The sequence below is a fragment of the Dama dama genome, chromosome 22 (genome assembly GCF_033118175.1).
Source record: "Dama dama isolate Ldn47 chromosome 22, ASM3311817v1, whole genome shotgun sequence".
NCBI classification, from domain to species: domain Eukaryota; kingdom Metazoa; phylum Chordata; class Mammalia; order Artiodactyla; family Cervidae; genus Dama; species Dama dama.
This window is the reverse complement of record NC_083702.1, coordinates 22,056,166-22,076,582: the sequence shown is the minus strand read 5'-3', so window position 1 is coordinate 22,076,582 and position 20,417 is coordinate 22,056,166. Positions and strand designations below refer to the sequence as shown.

The window sequence follows — 20,417 nt, the reverse complement described above, 5'->3', positions numbered from 1 at the left end:
TGTTTGGTTGGTACCTGGAAGGCAGGGTTTCCCAGAGAACGGACTTTACCTCTTGAGTTGTAAGACCATTTGTAGCCTGCAAACTTTTCCCTTTCATAAATGTGAAAAGAGCCCCAGTTGATCATTTTAAATGACATTTAATCCAGCAAAGTCAATTTTAGCCGAGTAATAAAAACATGTTGACATTCAAGACACTGAATTACTCGGTCACTAACAGATGTAGCAACAGGAATTTTGTGGCACAAAGCAGTTGTTCAAGCTCACAGTATAGGTGGCTTTTATAACACTATTGATTCTTTTGTTGCTTTAGTTAAAAATTATGCCAGATGATAAAAATAACTACCTGACCACACAACAGATTTAAAACAAAACAAAACAAAACAAACAATTGAAATTCAAAGCCCAATGAGTTATTTTTAAGACTTTAGTTAAATAAAAAGGCAGATTCTTTTTAGTTCCCTGGGTCCTCTGAAGGCTGTTGCCATGGCCCACCAGCTATTTTTCAGTTTTGTTAAAATCCATCCATGTCTGCACAGATACAATGTTCTTTGGTCATTAATAAAAACGCTTAATACTACTATACAATAAAAAGCATCAGGCTTTAAAAACAAAGGTTCATCACATTACGAAACACTTGACTATGCATGTGAAAAATAATCTTGTATCACAGAGTTCATTACTTTTAGGTGCATGTCTCTTAAAGGCCTTCCTTCTCAAGGCACGTGGGAATTTTAAACAAGTGTGCATGATTTTGATTCTCTCTTCCACGAGAGGAAGCTTATAAAAGGGCTTAGCAGAGTGAAGTGTTATTTTCCAGTTGCAGAAAGAGAGTTCTCTTTCCTGCTGGGTGAGGTGCCCTGGGTATCCATAGTTAAAAGGCATTGTCAAAAAGAAAAAAAAAGAAAAACCTTTTCTGTGGTTAGGGAGAAATATTTTCCCTCCCACGCCTGTCTCTTACCAGAGACTCGTTGTACAAGCTTATTGAGCAGACACTGTGAAAAGATGGGCAGGTCACACATAACCAACATGGTTTCCAAAAAAAACACCAAAAACCATGCTAGACAAAACTGATGTTTAAAAAATCTGAGTGGGCAAGTCATTGACCAGGGAATGTTTAATGATGGTGGTTAATTTAAATTTCAGGAAAGCATCTAAGAAAGCAATTTTAGGTTGTCTTAACTGCCCAAATGGAATTTTAAATGAAGGTCTGTAAACTGGAGTTCTGTGGGTATAATCACCAACAAGGAGGGGCCTAGCGCCCCTGTCTCACTGCTTTCAAATCATTATGAAAAGCTAACCAATTTATTTCAGGTTCAGCAATAGGTAGGTAACACGCAAAACAACAAAGTTGCTTCTTTGCTTTATAGCAATGGTTCTAAACTAGGGGCAATCTTGCCTGCTGTGGGGGGGGGTGGGGGAGGCATTTAACAATGTCTGGGGACAATTTTGGTCATTATATCTGGGGTGGAGGATGCTGTGATAGAGGTCTGGGATGCTGCTAAAGATCTTATACAATATATAGCAAGTCCCCTATAGACGAACGAGTTCCATTCCAAGAGTGCATTCATTTAAGTCCAACTCGTTCACAAGTCCAACAAAGTCTAGGTACCCAGTTAACACAATCGGCTGTATAGTACTGTACTGTAATAGGTTGATAATACTTTACACACAAATAGTACATAAAAAAATATAAAAAACATTTTAAATATTACAGTATAGTACCTTGAGGGCTTCCCTGGTGGTGCAATGGTAAAGAATCTGCCTGCCAATGCAGGAGACATGGGTTTTGATCCCTGGGTCAGGAAGATCCCCTGGAGAGGGAAATGGCAACCCACTCCAGTATTCTTGCCTGAGAAATCCCAGGGACAGAAGAGCCTGGTGGGCTATATAGTCCATGGGGTCACAGGAGAGTCAGACATGACTGAGTGACTCAGTACTCACACACAGTATCTTGAAAAGTACAGTAGTACCAGCTACATCACCGCTGCTTTTATGCTTGCTTCTGGACAGCCCGGGCTTGAATAAAGATACAGAATACTACTGTACAAAGTACACAAGAGCACAACCGCTTTAGAGAATACACGCCAGCCATGTGAACTAACCTAAGTGATTAGACATGGGATCCCACGTTTGCATCTTTGAAAGCTTGCAACTTGGAAGGTTTGTATGTAGGGGACTTACTGTCATGCACAAAAGAATGCCATCCTCCCGCCAACAAAGGATTATTTAGCCGAAATATCGAGAGTGCCCAGCTTGAGAAACCCTGCTTACAGAAGCATGGGTTTTACACCATTGCAGGGGGGTGGCTGTCTGCCGCTATTTTTTTTTTTTTCCTGCCTTGATCCTGGGCTATTCCCTAGAAGCAGAACGCTGATAAATCCAGTGCAGCCAACCCTGTGCTGATACGCAGAGGTGTGTTTACCGCTGGCAACTGCTTGTGCTCTGCTGTGGCGTAGGAAAACAGAAGCCTTATGTGCATAGCAGTCAGCCGGGAGGGGGAGAAGCCGAGGCCGAGAACACAAATATGTGCTTCCTGGCTCCACCGGAGCGGAGGGACTGCAGCTGCAAACGCCGCTAAACCTTCTCACCTTTGGTGGCTGGAGGTGTGGAGTGAGGCTGGGAGAGGCAGGAATCTGCAATCACGCCTTACAGCTGAGATCAAGCCCCCAGACAGATCCCAGTAAGACCAGCCCCCTCTCCCTCAAATGTGGTGGCAGCCGGGGAACTTGCATCCAGGCACCACTGGGACTAGCGATGCTGTTCCAGAAACGCATGCCCTTAAAACAAACTCGAACCTCCAGTTTCCTCAAGCCCCTTCTCTTATTTCCTACCCTGTTACTGTGCTGGTACTGTGTTATCTTTTTAAAAAGGTCATCCTGAAACTTCCTTCTCTTTTAGGGCTGATTTCTTAGAGGTCCCAATGAAAAGAATGCGCAGTGACTCAGCTAGAGTGTGTGAAGACAGGCCACTTGGGAGCCTCCTGTTGGGGTGGAGTCTGCCAAAGTCTCCAAGGGTCTCCTCAAAATACAGTGGGCAAAGCCTCGGGGGAGGTGAGCAGGAGGGAAGAAGTTAGTCTCCAAGGAACATAGGGTTCTTTGAAGGTCTGCACGTCAGAGGCCAGCATCACTTGGAACAAACGTCCAGACATAAGGCTTTGTTTGGGTCAAGGCCCCCACACTCACTCTGGTGGCCAGTGGTGCTGGCCGTACCCACTCCCCTCCCCTTGCTCAACCCTTGAGCAGAGCAGGGACACGAACACGTAGAAATTAACCTGTTTGTGCTAATATTTGGGTATTAGTATCTGCATTATTATGGATAAGGCAACTGGGCTTCAGCAATCCTAAGTACCTCAGCCTGGGAGCCAAAGGCTAGATTCTAATCGTGTTGATTCCAGACATTATGCCCTTCCCCAGGAGCCCTCCGAGCAGCCGTTGGTGAAGGCCCTGGGCCGGGAGCCAGAGAGGGCTCTGGGCCTGCAGAGGGTTACCTGTCTGAGACAGTGCGGGAGGACATGGCTCTCCCAGGCGGTACTAAATCCCCGAGTCCCCTTGGCTTATGGAGATAGCCCACGACACTGTCCTTTTTTCCAAACACAGTATCTACAAAAGCGTGTGTGCATACTGTCATACCTTACCACAAAGGCTGCCCTCATCACTTTGATACAGTCCATTAAGACTGGCCTTTTAGGAGGTCTTTCTCTCTTCAGGGCTGCTCCTGAAGCAATACAAGTCCATGTGCGTCGTGACCCCTCCATCCAGCCCTGAGGATGAGACCCCAGGTGCTGTCCCTGGAGTCCTGGGCTTATCTGATGTCTGATTAGATGATTAGAGGCTTCAGGGTTGAACGTCTGTGCTCACAGAGCTCATCCAGCCAATAAAACCAGATCAAAAGAGGACGGTGCTCTGTGATAAGTAAGCAATATGGGAGATTTGATGTCTCCTTGATGAGAAACCTTCTGTTTCTGTTAAAAATACAACCTTGAGAGAGAATACATATATTCTCAGATCCTTTGAGGATCTCAGGTTGCCAGGCCAGCATTATCAGAGGGTTGGAAGTAAAGTGCACAGGGCCTGGGGATGGCGTGGGGAAAATTCTGTTTTATCTGCAGTAGAATCAACTCACCAGTGAGATCCTCATAAACCATAAAGAAGCTCACGTTTGCAGAGAAGAGCGAGAGATGTCATCACCGACTCAATGAAAATGTGTCTGAGCAAACTCAGGGAGATGGTGAAGAACAGGGAAGTCTGGTGTGCTGCAGCCCATGGGGTCACAGAGTCAGACACAACTGAACAACAGCAGCAAAAGTTATAAGGTAAGCATAAGACACGATATTCTCTATTTGGATGTTCCATGGACTTTGAACAACCAACTCTGTACAGACTTCTATAGCCCCCACTTTTGTGGAGCAGATGAATGACTTCGAATGGATTATCAACCACATTGCCAATGTATCTCGCTTCCTTAGCTGACTTTTTGGATTAAGGCCAAGGAAGGGATAAGCAGACAGGAAGTCTGGTAACTCAGGTTTTAGTGGAATTGTAGAAGTTTAAGAAAGCCAAAATGACTTCAATTTTTTCTTTTAAAACTGAGGTATCTATGGTTAAAACCAAAGCGGGGAGCTAAGCTTGTTTGATGGCATAAAGTAAGAAGCACACTGTCTTCTGCCAGCGAAGAGACAACATTTGGCATTTAGAGAAGCTTCACCCTATCACCGAGCAAAATGCCTGGCACAGAGAGAGACATGAGAATTTTGGAATGAGTGAATGATCTGAACTACACAGTTCAAGTAGGCAGCCCGACACTTTCTTTTCTTCAGCTGTATTTTACGTTAATGATGTTACTGTAAGTACTCTGGGCGGCTCAGCAATCAGCCTGCCATCAGGACTTATCTCCCTCCTTACATCACTTGCCATTGTTCCCTCCACATGTCTTAGGCGTGTGTAAGGTGTAATTCTTTGAGGTGTAATTCCTGGAGAGCAATGACGGCATTTTCTGCCCCCCCGAATCCTCTGTTATACCTATGATTTCAAAGCAGATAGTGCCACAGAAAAGGGAGTGGCGGACTCTTTCTGTAAAAGGCCCATCAGTAAATATAGTATTTCAGGCTCTGCGGGCCGTCCTGTGTCAGCTCTACCTCCTCAACCCCGCCAAAGCAGCCACAGACAATGCTAAGTGAATGGGTGTGGCTGTGTGCCAATAAAACTTGACTTACAAAAACAGGCGGTGGCTGACTTGGCCCATAGGCCCGCGTTTCCAGTCCCTGGGCCTAAGGAAACAAATGCGCTGGAAAGAACATTGGGTGAAGCTCGAGGCTGAATACTTGACATGCCCGAAGCTCAGTTTCTCCATCTGTAAAAGATGCGTCTAGCTTTGAAGTCACTGAGTTGTAAGAATGATTTCTAATATTATACTGAAAACACAGCATCACCCTTGCTACCGTTCCTCAATTTATGGTGCTCACTGCCAGTACCAGTCTTTGGCTATGAAACACATCAGTGAGACGCAGGCCAGTAAAACTTTGGTGGGTAAGAAAATGCTAGAAGGTGACAGATGCTCTCATCTCCCCCAAGTAATCCTTTCCTGAAGATAATAGAAAACAGCACAGAAAGAAGCAACTTGCTCAGCATGGCACATATCACTGGCTCTTCAGTTTGAAAAAAAAAAAAAAAAAAAACAACCCAGGAGGGAGAGGTATATGTGTACTTACAGCTGATTCACATTATTGTATGGCAGAAACCAAAGCAACATTGTAAAGCAATTAACCCCTAATTAAAGATAAATTAAAAAATAGAATCCAGGAATCTTCTCATTCTGTCCTATGTTAAACTCTCTCCCACAAATGCCAGCCATTCCAACTTGTTAAACTCAGTAACAGTCCTTCTTATTCTTTGAGAAATAAACACCACCTTTCAAAATAAGCTACATGATCTACTTCAATTGATCTAATTTGTGGTTTGTATTTAAACTGCCAACTACCTCCTAGATGAATATTTACTGAATATTTTAGTTTTTCCACCAGGTAAATACCTTAGTAAACTATCACGACTTGTATGCAATCTCTTAAGTGTATGATGCGTCCCAATTTTGGAGAGATTAAAAGATGAAAAAAACTGAATTGAAAAATCCATTTTTAACAAACCTGGATTCTGGAGTTTACATTTCTATGTGAAACCTAGAACAAATATACTGGGGCTTATCTTGCTTTGGAGTTTTCTCCATCTGGAATGACCTCTTTTTCCTCTAATCTCTACTTGTTCATATTCTAAGCATTCATCTAAGCCCAGCCAAAAGCCAGCTCCCCCATGAAGGCCTCCTGACACCCCTACTCTGACCTCTTACAGCACTTAAATGGAGTCCCTGGAAGGTACCATGAGCTGCAGTTGTAGTCAACTGTCTTCAGCTCTTTCACAACAAAGATCGTGTCTTCAGATGTACAGAACAGACTTTTGGACTCTGTGGGTGAAGGCGAGGGTGGGATGTTTCGAGAGAACAGCATCGAAACATGTATATTATCTAGGGTGAAACAGATCACCAGCTCAGGTTGGATGCATGAGACAAGTGCTCGGGCCTGGTGCACTGGGAAGACCCAGAGGGATCGGGTAGAGAGGGAGGTGGGAGGGGGGATCGGGATGGGGAATACATGTAAATCCATGGCTGATTCATGTCAATGTATGACAAAAACCACTACAATATTGTAAAGTAATTAGCCTCCAACTAATAAAAATAAATGGAAAAAAAAAAAAAAGATCGTGTCTTAACAATCTTCTCGAACACCCAACCCCCATGAATGCAGAGCAGCGCCATAAACACAGAAGGTGTCCAAAGGCATATCCCCAGGACTATCTGAGTGGACAAGACCTTTTCATCCACAGTCACAAGTACTGTTCTTACCCATATCCTCCAGCTGCAGTCTCTGTCAGTGTGACAGTAACACCTTCAGTGCCTCTAGGCTCAGATGGCCAGTGCAAGTTCGATGCATGAAGCAGGGCACCCAAAGCTGGTGCTCTGGGACAACCCAGAGGGATGGGGTGGGGAGGGAGGTGTGTGTGGGGGTTCAGGATGGGGGGGACATATGTATACCTGTGGCCAACTCATGTTGATGTAGGGCAAAAACCATCAAAATATTGTAAAGTAATTATCTTCTAGTTAAATAAATATTTTTAAAAAGCATAAGGAGCTAAGTTTTCTCACCTAAAAGCTGCTTTATAGACATCTGAAGGGCTTTTATGACTGTTCAGTAATGAAAGGACTTTACAGTGTACATTAAGAATCACCCAATGAATTCGACTGCCAATAAAAGAATAAATTCCACAAGGATCTGAGTTGTCCAAGAAGATACCCAAATGGGGTGGAGAGACAGGGAGATCCCAAATGAAACAAAGGAGCCTGGAATTGTGATGGGTTCTATTCAGAGGGTCACAGGATTAAGACTAAATATTAGATCATAGATTTCCCTCTTGTTTCACCCTTCAGAAACACTGCCTTTTGATTATATTAGCTAATCCTGGATTTGGTCAAATGACTGAACACGGACATATGGAGATTATGAAATCTGGGAATATAACAACAGAGTAGAACAATTTTTAAGACAGCCATATTAAAAAATTTCTAGACCTACTAAACAAGGGAAAAACAGCTCTAAGTCTAAACAGTTTAACTTGACACATGGGGCTCATCTCAGATTCCTAAGAGGTCTGTGGCGAAGACGGCATTTCAGGAGGAGGTGACAAGACAGATGGTGATTAGGAAGTGCGGGGGTGGGTGCTAGCAAGGGCTGTCCTGTAGCCACATCATCCAGCCGCTACGTGGCCTCTGCTTCTCTGCACTCAAGTTTCCTCTATGGTTTCCCCTGTAAATGATGCCGTCCATATAAAATGAAAACAGCAATGATTAGCTCCTTTTGCAGAGCTGTCCTGAGGATTATAAACAAGTAGCAAGTACCCGCAGAATGTTCAGAACTGTTGTACAGACCATGCAAGAAACAAGACAAACAAGGAAGATACAGACAAGAAGGGAATGCCTGGAAAGCTCAAAATGGGTCATTTATATTATTCCCAGGAATACACTGACCCCATCCTCTTCCTCCAACTATCTGGGAAACACACATGCTTTGCAGAATAAGCAAAGCTACGTTAACCCCTGTTCTTTCTTTTCACAGTTTTTTTTTTTTTTCCTCTCCATCATTAAAAAAACTTTACGTAAAGGTAGACAGAACAATAATGTAAATCTCTGTGGACCCAATATCCAGCCATATAGCCCTCGGGTCATAACTAACCTTATTTTACCCACAGAAGGAAATGGCAACCCACTCCAGTATTCCTGCCTGGGAAATCCCATAGACAGGAGCCTGGTGGGCTACGGTCCACGGGATCGCAAAGAGCTGGACATGACTTAGCAAATGGACCACCACAACTATGCATTCCTCACTCCCAGTCCTGTGGGATGCTTTTGAATCACATTCCAAGCATAGACCATATCACTTTTTATAGTTTTTTTTTTTCTTTTTGAAACATGTAAGTCATAGCTCTTTGATTTTCTTGATTCAACATTCCTGATGTAACTTATTTTAGTGGTAAAATTGAGGTGATATCAGAGGTGCCCTTGGGGCCAGAGGAAAATTTAGAAATGAATGACTTCAATAAAAAAGTGACAGCGAGTCAAGACAGAGGTAAAGTAGCCTTAGGACCTGTGTTATCATGATGTTGAGTTCTGCTTTATCCTGTGGTTCAGCTGGATCTCAGTCCTACAGCAGCAGCTGGAGGAGGAAGGAGAATGTCTCACGTTTCCCTGAACAGTCTGACCTCTCTCCTGCCTCCACATCTCTCTTGCATTGTTGTTCTTTGATTGCTACGTTGTGTCTGACTCTCTGCGACCCCCTGGACTGTAGCCCACCGGGCTCCTCTGTCCAAGCGGTTTCCCACGCAAGAATACTGGAATGGGTTGCCATTTTCTCCTCCCCGGGAATCTTCCTGACCTAGGGATCAAACCCACATCTCCTGTGTCTCCAGCACTGTCAGGCAGATTCTTTACCACTGAGCCACCAGGGAAGCCGGTCCTCCCGTTACTGGACCCATAACCACTGTCAACTTCAAGCTATCTTCCTTCCTCAATTCCTCCAGTCAAAATGCTCCTTATTGGGACTTTTCTGGTGGTCCAGTGGCTAAGATTCCACACTCCCAATGCTGGGGGCCTGGGTTCCATCCCTGGTGGGGAGAACTAGATCCCACATGCCACAACTAAGAGTTTGCATTCCATAACTAAGATCCGGTGCAGTCAAATAAATAAAATATTAAAAACCTTTCTCTCTGCATTGCGTCCACACCACACAATAGGTACTCAATAAATGCTTGTGCTTTGACTGAATGGGGCAGAGGGCTTATCTCCCTCTGACTTATACCTTAGTGGTTTTCACACCTCTCCTAGTACATTTTATATCCCTGAGGAAGTAATTGTGTTTAATCAACTCTGTGTCCCCTATGTCCTCATGAGTTTATCTGCACACAGTAGGTGCTCAAAAAGTGTCTCATGACCAGAGAGAAGCTCTAGGAAAAGCCCTAACTTTGCCAAGAGGTCAGAGAATTATAAAAGCTTCTGGAGAATGACTTCATGTAAATTACGGGCACATGAGCAAAAATACAACATGGTGATTTTTTTCACTGGTTTCTCGTCTTAGGGAAGCAAATTTGGGCTTGTCATCATCAAAGGAAAAGAATTCGGGCGTGGCTTCCTCTGTCCAAATGACCGAACAACACCCTAATCCTACTTTTCTCTCTTGCCTCTTCTCAAGGTGAAGGCTACATGGAGTTACTGCCCAGAGGATGGAAATCCAGGCCTGAGTCTGAGACAGAGGTCCTCTGTGCTGTGCCTGCTCATTAATTAGCCACTGGAAACTCCGGGACAGGGCCATTAACATGCTCATAAACCTTTGATTTTAAATGTTTTCGCTTAGCCACAATCCTAATGTGACTCTCCTTGTAAGCTGGTCGGAGGACATTTGTTTCTTCACATTTCTGAGGCTCATTAACTCCGGCAGCCCAGCGCCTCATTAACTAGCCCATTTAGGGAATTTCGTCTCCTGCTGGCAAAGCCTCCATCCCCTGGCCTCCCAGAGCCTCTGGAGGGCACCTAATTGGGACAGCGTGGGGGCTCCCGGGAGGGCGGGGGGCTCACCCACCTGCTGTCAGAGCCTCCTCCCTCCCCCTGGCCTCCCAGAGTCTCTGGAGGGCACCTAACTGGGATGGCATGGGGGTTCCCGGGAGGGCAGGGGGCTCACCCACCTGCTATCCTCCCGATGGGCATGGCATGCTCCTCAGGCGGCGAGACGGAAACCATGATGTGGTTCATGTATGCCAGGTCCTCCCGATGCGAGAGGTTGATGGGCTTCCCCTCCCGGTGCAGCCCATCCTCAGAGAGCCGCGGCTGCTTGAAATCCACGGAGTGTCGGGGATTCAGGATCAGGGGGTGCATGATCGGGCTGGGCATCAGCTGGATGACCCGCGTGCCCTCCTGCCGGGGGCTGGAGGGCCTCGGGTGGGGCTCGGATGACGGCGGGCAGTGGTTGTTCTCCATGGGAGACACTGACAGTGGGTAGGGCTCCTGGTGGTTGTTCTCCTGGTGGAGCCTCGGTCCCTGGGCCCTCTCGGCTGGGGAGAGGCGGCGGATCATGTTGTCCAGGGGGGACCGGAGGGGCCGCTGCTCGGGGTCGGGAGAAGGCCGGTGGTTTGTTGTGATGGGCGACCTGGAACGGTGCAACAGTTCAATGGTGGGAGGGTTCTGGTGTACGTTCTCGGCCGACGGCCTTGAGGTCCTCTGGACACCATTATCTGTGGGGCGGAGGGAAGGACAGTCAGTGACCCAGACGGATGCTCAGGGGAGGGAACCCCACAGCAATCCTAAAGGTGACAAGCATGGAGCATGTGCAGGTGTAGGAAGACCCTTTCCCCCCATATGTGCAATCTTTTTCCCTGCTTAAAAAAAAATTAGATTGCACATACTTGAAATTCTTTTCCTGCCCCTGGAGAAGCTAAGAATGTCTACAAGTATTCCATTTATCACCTATTAGTGGCTTATAAACACAAGGAAGCCGCACACTCATTCTTTATTCATTCTTTATCTTTTTGTTACTTGACTCTTTAGTGTGGTTTTTCAGGGCCCTTGAGGGTCTCTCTCGAGAGGCTTTCACTGACTTACATTTTCATAACCCAATTTTCATATTCTCTGCTTCCAGGAGTTGTTGCTATTAATGATAAAGATGATGAAAATAATAAAGCAATTACTGTCTATTCTATGGATTGGATTATATTGTTTAAAATTTACAATATACCCTGGTGACTCAGATGGTAAAGAATCTGCCTGCAATGCAAGAGATCCCAGGTTTGACCCCTGGGTCAAGATGATTCCCTATAAAAGGGAATGGCAACCCACTCCAGTATTCTTTCCTGGAGAATTCCATGGTCAGAGGAGCCTGGGGGACTACAGTACACGGAGTCACAATGCATTGGACACAACTGAACCCACTAATACTTTCACACAAGTAGAAGATGCTACCGTTACTCCTGTTTATAACATGAGAGAAAAATGGAGGCATAAAGAAGTTAAGCAGGGACTTCCCTGGTAGTCCAGTGGTTAAGAATCTGCCTTGCAATGAAGGGGAGAGGGATTCAATCCATGTCAGGGAACTACGATTCCACATATCACCAGGCAACTAAGCCTGCACAGTCTATAGCCCATGGACCACAAGTTGAGAGCCCGAGAGCCCATGGCAAAAGATCCCACATGATGCAATGAAGATCTTGTGCAACTAAGACTGACACAGTCAAATAAACAAATATTCTTAAATAAAAAGTTAAGCAACTTGCCTGAGGTCACCCAGACAGATAGACTCCAGTCAGATTCTATAGCCTTATATGCCCATTAGAGCATCTACCTCTTTGCTATGTACAAACTGGGGGCAGCAGGGGGTGGCGGGGGGAGGGGGGAGTCACATCAAACCCTGCTCTGAGCAGGCACAGTGGGCCTGATTTACAGAATGACAATCTTGCACTTTAAAGAACATTTAGGAGCATGTTGTTTCTGAATTCACAGTCCCTACAAATGGTCAGACAGGTAGAGTTAAGAAGGAAGAGCAGACCCCTGACAATAAATGCCTCTACCCCATCCCACCTTCACTCTCCAGCTGAAGACATTTGAGCAAAGACAACATCAGGAGTGTACACAGCTCAGTGGCAGAAGTAGCTCCATGGGCTGGGATGAGGGAGGGACCAGCAAATACATGGCTTTAGGAGGCCCTGTTCTTAATAGGGTCAGAAGTGCAGAAATCTGCCTACAGACACGGAACTTTCTCCAGAGTCCCCTACTCATCTCAGTGAGGTTTCTCTGGCCACATCTATTCCCAGAGCTGTTTCACCAAAAGCATGCATATACCTGCAGGTCCTTTTTCTGGTCAAAGACTTGTCCATGGTTCTAAGTAAAGCAAGACAAAGTCATCTCCTTTCACCATGATGTTAGTATCTATATGAAGAACATATAAAGGGGATCTGGGAATCTGATAGAGTTAGCACACAAGAGTCAAAGGTGGTTGTTTCTTAAAGTTTAACACAGGGACAACAGGAAAATGGGGACTCCACTAGATCTCACCAATCATATGAGATGGTGAACAAAAGGAACATTGTTCATGATCATCTGCCTGAAAGCAAAGGGCTTACTTTGTAATCACTATATAACATGCTGCTATGAATTTAAAAGTGCTTAATCATTGGATTGGCTTCCCAGGTGGTTCAGTGGTGGTTCAGCCTGCAACGCAGGAGATGCCAGAAATGCAGGTTTGATCCCTGGGTCAGGATAATCCCTTGGAGGAGGAAATGGCAACCCACTCCAATATTCCCTGGAGAATCCCATGGGCAGAGAAGCCTGGCAGGCTATAATCCATAAAGTCACAAAGAGTTGGACATGACTAAGCATGCACACAATCATTGGAATAGCTACCAATAGAAGACTGATTTAACAAATGAGAGTCTCTCTCTAAACGATGAAGGATACACAACTATAAAATGGAATAAGGAGTACCTTAATATTGTGCTAAGGACCAGTCTCCAGACTCTATGGTTAGATAAGTAAAGTAAGGTGAAATACTATGGTATGCTATCATTTTTCTCCTCATAAAGAGGATTTCAGTTTCAATAATGGCAGATTGACTTGTAGCAGACTAATTTTCCTGTGTGTCTGGATAAAATGTGTTTATAAAAGTTATTGAGGGACTTCCTTGGTGGTTCAGTGGTTAAGACTCTGTGCTTCCAATGCAGGGGGTATGGATTCAATCCCTGGTCAGGGAACTAAGATCCCACATGCTTTGAGGTATGGCCAAAAAAAAAAAGTTATTGAGGGGATTTTAGTCTTGCAAGAAAGGAACTGTCCAGAGTGAGATCCAAATTTATACAGCTTTCACCCAGACAGTAAAGAAGCTGCCTGCAATGTGGGAGACTTGGGTTTGATCCCTGGGTTGGGAAGATCCCCTGAAGAAGGGAATAGCTACCCACTCCGCAGCATTCTGGCCTGGAGAATTCCATGGACAGAGGAGCCTGGTGGGCTCCAGTCTATGGGGTCACAAAGAATCGGACAAGACTCAGTGACTTTCACTTTTTCACCCAGAGGGACCTCCCCAGTCCATGTAGTGTGGAGCAGCTAGAAAAAGAACAGAAAGGTGCTTGAGATGCCAGGGAGTAGAGGATGAAGCTGCCAGAAGGGAAAAAAAAAAAAAAAAAAAAAAACCTGAGACAATTTCCACAATGAAGGGAGCCTCAGAAGGAGTAGCCACTAACGGGCACATAAAATTCCCCAAATCCTTAACATGTGCTCCTGACCAGCAGTGCGCAGGGGAAACTCCAAGGAGCTCAATGAAAGGGAACAGCTGTATGGTTTAAAGATATGAGCAGAAATCTCAGCTGCTGGTCACAGTACTGCTGGCAAGAGTCCAGAGTTGGAGATCTATCAAGGAAGACTCTGAAAACACCTCAGGCTATTTATTACCCCAGAATGGTCATACCTTTGGAATAGGACTAGTGCTCTAGGACAAAGGGATCTGCCTGAGCAATAAAGGTAAAACTGAAATAGATGTTCCCTAGGCAAATATAAGATCTAGCTGCCACAAATTCAAATTGATCAGCCAGTTATTTAACTGTTGCCTACTAGCAGAAAAATCAACACTCTTCAGGGGAATGTAACATAATCCAGAGTCTCTATAACATATTATTTATAATATTAAGTATCCACTAAAGATTTCCTAGACATGTAAAGAAACGTAAAAATATGACCCATATTCAAGACGGAAGGCAAGCAATAGAAACAGATTCAGATAATCTAGATATTGGAAGGAACAAATAAGAACTTTAAAGTAGCTATTATAAATAAGTTCAAGTACTTAAAGATAATGGTGGTAATGACTGATAACAGATGAAGATCATCAGAAGAGAAAAGGAAACTATCAAAAAAGGTTTTTGAACTGAAAAATACAGTGCTTGAAATACTGGACTGGACAGATTTAGCAGATGGGAGATGATAAAAGAAAGGGTTAGCAAATATGAAAACAGATCAACAAAGATTAAAGATAAAGAAATAGATCTTCAGTGACCTGTGGGAACAATATGAAATGGTCTAAAAGAGATCAACTGGAGTTCAAGAAAGTGAGAATTTTTTTTTTTTAATGGAGGAGGATTTTTACCTCCCATCAACACATTCTTAAAAAATATATTATTTTAAAGCAAATTAGGGATTCTGATGGTGGTAGTTTAGTTGCTAACTTGTGTCTGACTCTTGTGACTCTATGGACTGTAGTCTGCCAGGCTCCCCTGTCCATGGGATTTTCCAGGCAAGAATACTGGAGTGGATTGCCATTTCTTTCTCCAGGGGATCTTCCCAACCTAGGGATTGAACCCACATCTCTGGCATTGGCAGGCAGATTCTTTACCCCTGAGCCACCAGGGAAGCCCCAGAAATTCTGATATCCTATCCTAAATACTTATGTGTTCATCTAAGAAAATAAGATGATTTTCCTGCACAGTCATTTTAACATTGTCAAACAAGAAAAAACAGAAAGAATGAGGCAAAAAAAAAAAAAAAAAGAAGAAATAATGGCCAAACTGTCCTCAATTTGTTAACAACAGCAGCAATATACAAACTTAAAGATTCACGAAGCTCAGCAAATTCCAAATAGGATAAATACAAAGAAAGCCACATCCAGGCACACAGTCAAACTGCTGAAAACCAAAAATAAACAGAAAATCTTGAAAGCAACCAGACAGAAAATATACAGGGGGAAAATTATACTAATTATGGATAACTTCTTTTTTAAACACCTAGAAAGAGAGTGTGCAAGCATGTGCACAAGAAAAATAAGGACAGACTTACCTGGTGGTGTAGTAGCTAAGACTCTATGCTCCCAAGGCAGGGGGCCTGAATTTGATCCCTGGTCAGGGAACTAGACCCCACATGCCACAACTAAAGAGTGTGCAAGCCTCAGCTAAGACCCAGTGCTGCCAAATAAATAAATAATTAAAAATAAAATATCAAAAAAGAAAAGATATGGATGGAGACCTATAGATTGAAAGAGACTCAAGAAACATGCCAACTGTTTGCAATGAACAAACAGATCCTTGCTTAGATTCTGATTCAAACCAACTGTAAAAACATTTATGCAATAGCTGGGAAAATGTGACATTAAGAAAATAGCTGATGATATTGAGGAACTATTAGTTTTCAGGTGATATGGCTCAGCGGTTATGAGTTTATAAGGGAATTAAGGTGCTTAATCAACCTTGCAAGGGTATAGGTTGGGATGACAAGTCCTAACTTCCTCACTTTAATCTCAATGCAGACAAAAACTTGCAGGACACTGATTAGCCCAGGGAGTTAACTTTAATGGCTGAAATTATTAGTATGACAGAAATGATCTGCAATCATCTGGAGATGAGGCAAATTTTTCTTTTCATAGCTAATATGGATGTCAATTCTGCATCCACAAAAATGAATTTCTCCTTTGTCCACGTCACAGAATATGATCACTGTAAGCAATATTTAAGACAGTTGCATTTTGAAGTTTCATATATTTTCTTCTAAATGCCATTTATAGATTGTCCTCCCTTTCCTTAAAAGCTTATTAAGGTTTAAAAATACTTAAGGATGATGAAGACCATGTACTGAGAAATCCTATTTCCTGAATCCATTTCCTGTCTTACAAATTTCAAAATGGACACAGGCTTTGGCCAGCAGCCTGGTTACCTGCAGGTTTTCTTTGATGTCCCAGGCGTCAAGGCTCAGTGGATGGGTGTGCACTTGGGGCAAGCCTTAGGAAGTCTGGGAGGACTATGAGAGGAAGAACTTTTCATGCCAAGGGTAAAAGAGGAACTGATGTAATGTCCTGGAGAGATTTCACTCTCTGTTCCTGCCCAGATTTTGGGAACAATGAGGGAGGGAGACAGTACTCTGGCTTATCCAACTCTGATGTTACTTTTGACTCAGGATCTGGGCAGAAACAGGACTTGGATGGGCTTGATTTATTTATTTCTCTGCAGACACCACTGAAAGAGGAAATACTTGATGAAGTTGATAACATTAACTGTGGAGAACTGGAACAGAGGGTATTTAATTCCAGGCTCCTGGTGGTCTGGGCACAACCACTGTCAAGGCTGAAAGGTCTGCAATGAGCCCTTCCAAGCTTTGTTGCAGTTTGCAAAAAGCACGCGCCCACGTATGGAGATGGCTCTGATGTTGCTACCCTGCTGCCTCTGTTATTATAAGTTGGCAGCAGGGTATGGAAACTTATGAGACCAGAGCCACCAGGCAGAGAAGCTCCGGACACAGGAAATGCACTGAGCGGACAGTGGGTGCATTAAATCCCCTAGATGTAGGAGTCTTCTGTCTAAAACAAGAAGATGTTTTTTTGGTCTGGCCTTGATGTCTGGGTTTGTTCTTGGTGAACTGCCCAGCTGGAAAACTAGGAAATTATCCACATTGCCCTTGGTCTGAAGGTCTTGATATGGTAGGGAAACATACAAGGAAGAGAGAGGAAAGGCCACATACAATTGGTCACTTGGGACTTAGAGAGGGGGTGGGGTGCGGTGGGGCAGGGAATGTAGCTGGGACTGGTAGGGGACCTCCTTCTGGTGGAAAGGACTTTCTGACCCCAACCCTTTCTTCTTGTAGACCTCTTCTAGACACAAATAACCCCTTCTTCTCACTACCAAAAAGCCCCCAATAAGGTAGGACCTTAAATGTGAAGGTCACAAAAAGAGGTCTGATTTCTTTTCTCATCCTCTTTCCTTTTATTTATTAGTGAAGTTTCTCTATTTAAAATTCATCAAAATTCAACCCCATTTAATCACACTGGGCTTCCTTGGTGGCTCAGATGGTAAAGAATCTGCCTGCAAAGCAGGAGACCCAGGTTTGATCCCTGGGTTCAGAAGATCCTCTGGAGAAGGAAATGCCTACCCACTCTGGTATTCTTGCCTGGAGAACTGCATGGAGTCCATGCAGTCCTAAAGAGTCCGATGTGACTGAGTGACTAACACTTTACACTTATTCACATGATGTAATGAATAACTGGTAGACCTTAAAAACAAAGCAAAACTGCCTTTGGTTAAACTCTTGGTTTTTGAGTAGAAAATTTCCAGGGTAGAGCAGAGGCTAAGGTCAAGTTTACATCTCCCGCACCAGGATCACATTTCCCTGTTGTGTTATCCCTAAGGCTATGGATGATAATAAGAGCCATTGGTCAGGGAGATACAAATCAACAGGCCCAGCAAGTAGCTCGCACTCATCATCCTCAGTACACTGGGATCCAGATTTTTTTCTCCCTGAAAACACCATTTCCCAGCAGCTCTGTAAAAAAGAGTAGCAGAAACCATGCGTGATATAAAGACCTACACAAATATGAAAGACTCTAGGTCTTGAGATGGAATTGAAAATAGATTTCATACATATCTGTAACCTGTTATGAGTTGATTTGTGCTCCCCCACCCCCAAATTCATGTGTTGAAGTCACCACCCCCTAGTACTCCAGAAAGAGATCTTATTTGGGAAAAGGGTCACTGCAGATGTATTTAGGTAAGAGGAGGTCATACTGGAGTCAGGGGTCCCTGTTCTGGCATGACTGCTGCCCCCCTGAATGGGGGAGGCTGGACACAGACATGCACACGTTGCCCGACTGGAGAGGTATGTTTTATCACAGTCCTTACAACACGAACTGAAGCAAAGACCTTTTGGCGATGCCAACCATATGTGTGGTAGTCTTTCAGATGCACAGTATATGAAGAGTAAGGAAATGAGGTCCTGGCTCTCAGGGGTATCATAGGCTCATGGAGAAGGCAGACATGGCAAAATGACAACAAAAGCCTACAGGTGCTAAATGAAGAGTCAAGGGACACAGGAGGTAAGCCATGCAAGACCCATAAGCCAAGGATCTCCAAAAATCGCTGGCAAACCACCAGGTGCTGGGAGAGACATAGCACAGATATCCCCCCAGCTTCAGAAGGAACCCATCCCGCTGAGACCTTGCTCTTGGACTTCCGGCCTCTAGAACTCTGAGGCAATGCACTTCCGTTGTTCAAGCCACCCAGTGTGCGACAGCCCTAGAAACTACCCCCGCTATCGCCTTTCCAAGATGTTCAGCTAAGACTTCCCACCGACCCTGTGCCTGCCCATTTCAGAGTTCCCATCTCACTCAACTCCCCCATCACATTCAGGGGTCACTGAATTCCCCTGTAGGCCCCGAGAAGAAAACTGCCCTAGCTTGGAGTGTAGGATTCACACAGGTCCAAGGTCAAACACAGTAAATCCTCTGGAAGTGTCTAGAATTTTATAATCATTGGGTGAAAGGGGTTGAAAGAAACTAAACATGGGAATTCCCTGGCTGTCCAGGGGTTAGGACTCTGCGCTCTCACTGCTGAGGGCCCAGGGTTGATCCCTGGTTGGGGAACTAAGATCACACAAGCTGTGTGGTGCGACCAAAAACCAAAAAAGAAACAAAACAGGGGACATGTAGGGCTCTGAGGCTTAATCTTCATCACTGTGTGCGGGACGGCCTCCAAAGGGCCACCCCTGTTGGTGGTTCAGTGAAGACAGTGTGGGCAAGTCCACATCAGCCATAGAGGAGGCTTTGTGCTCCTGGCTGGACACTGGCTCTGCTCTTCGCAGGGGGTGCAGAGGAATTTCCTTCTGTCTCAAGAAAGCCCCGCAAGAGAAGTGAATGGAGAAATCAGGGATCAGGCTGCAGATGAGCCAAGAGGCCATTTGGAGGTAAACACTGTGAGCCATTTACAGGGAGGGGGTAAGGCAGCATGAGGGTCAGAGGGGAAAGAGCAAGATCATGTCATCAGAGGACTTCCTTCTCTGGAGGTGAATCCAGTCCCCCGCTAGCCCCCCTTGTGTGCACGCCTGCTAAGTTGCTTCAGTCATGTCCAACTCTTTGCGACCCCATGGACTGTAGCCCACCAGGCTCCTCTGTCCATGGGATTCTCCAGACAAGAACACTGGAGTGGATTGCCATGCCCTCCTCCTGGGGGTTTTCCTGACTCAGGGACTGAACCTGTGTCTCTTACCTCTCCTGCATTGGCAGGGAGTTTCTTTACTACTAGCACCACCTGGGAAGCCCTCTGAGCCCTTATCTCAAAGAAATCAGGTGGCATTTCCCAAGGGGTAAGAGGAAGGACTGATGTTGAAGCTGAAACTCCAATACTTTGGCCATCTGATGCGAAGAGCTGACTCATTGGAAAAGACCCTGATGCTGGGAAAGATTGAGGGCAGGAGGAAAAGGGGACGACAGAGGATGAGATGGTTGGATGGCATCACCGACTCGATGGACATGAGTTTGAGTAAACTCTGGGAGTTGGTGATGGACAGGTAGGCCTGGTGTGCTGCGGTCCATGGGGTCGCAAAGAGTCAGACACGACTGCATGACTGAACTGAACTCACATCTCCTGCATTGGTAGGCAGCTTCTTTACCTCTGAGCTGCCAGGGAAGCCCCACATAGCTATCTAACTTACACCTAACTCATCTCATGCAGATAAAATGGGTCACCAACCAAAGAAAAGCAATCTATTTAAAATGAGGTTTTCACCATGAAACAAGTGAATGACGCTAATCTTGGTTTGACTACTAAGAGGGGTAATATTATCAAAAGTTCTTGATGAGATAAACGAGAACTGATGCTCAACATTTCTGAGCATCACCAGACAGGACATTGTTCTGTTTTTCTGGATTTTAGTCGCCCACGACACTGAAGGTAGAGAATGTGTCTTATTCATCTTCATATCACCCAGGGAGACTCAGTCCTTAGGACTTGAGAGTTCTAAGATCTGAGACCATTTGGTTGAATTTCCTGTCTTGTAACTGGGGTGACTAAGGGAGAGAGAAATGAGAATCTGAG

At 44.8% G+C, this 20,417-nt stretch overlaps 1 protein-coding gene across 5 annotated transcripts in view; it reads right to left on the bottom strand.

Annotated features, from left to right (window-relative positions):
• Positions 1–20,417, bottom strand: part of ETV6 (ETS variant transcription factor 6) — a 276,141-nt gene that overhangs the window by 13,954 nt on the left and 241,770 nt on the right. For all 5 annotated transcript variants that reach the window (XM_061125021.1, XM_061125022.1, XM_061125023.1 and 2 more), the window contains one exon: positions 10,278–10,823. In XM_061125021.1, the coding sequence (XP_060981004.1) occupies positions 10,278–10,823 (546 nt within the window). The remainder of the gene's footprint in view (positions 1–10,277; positions 10,824–20,417) is intronic.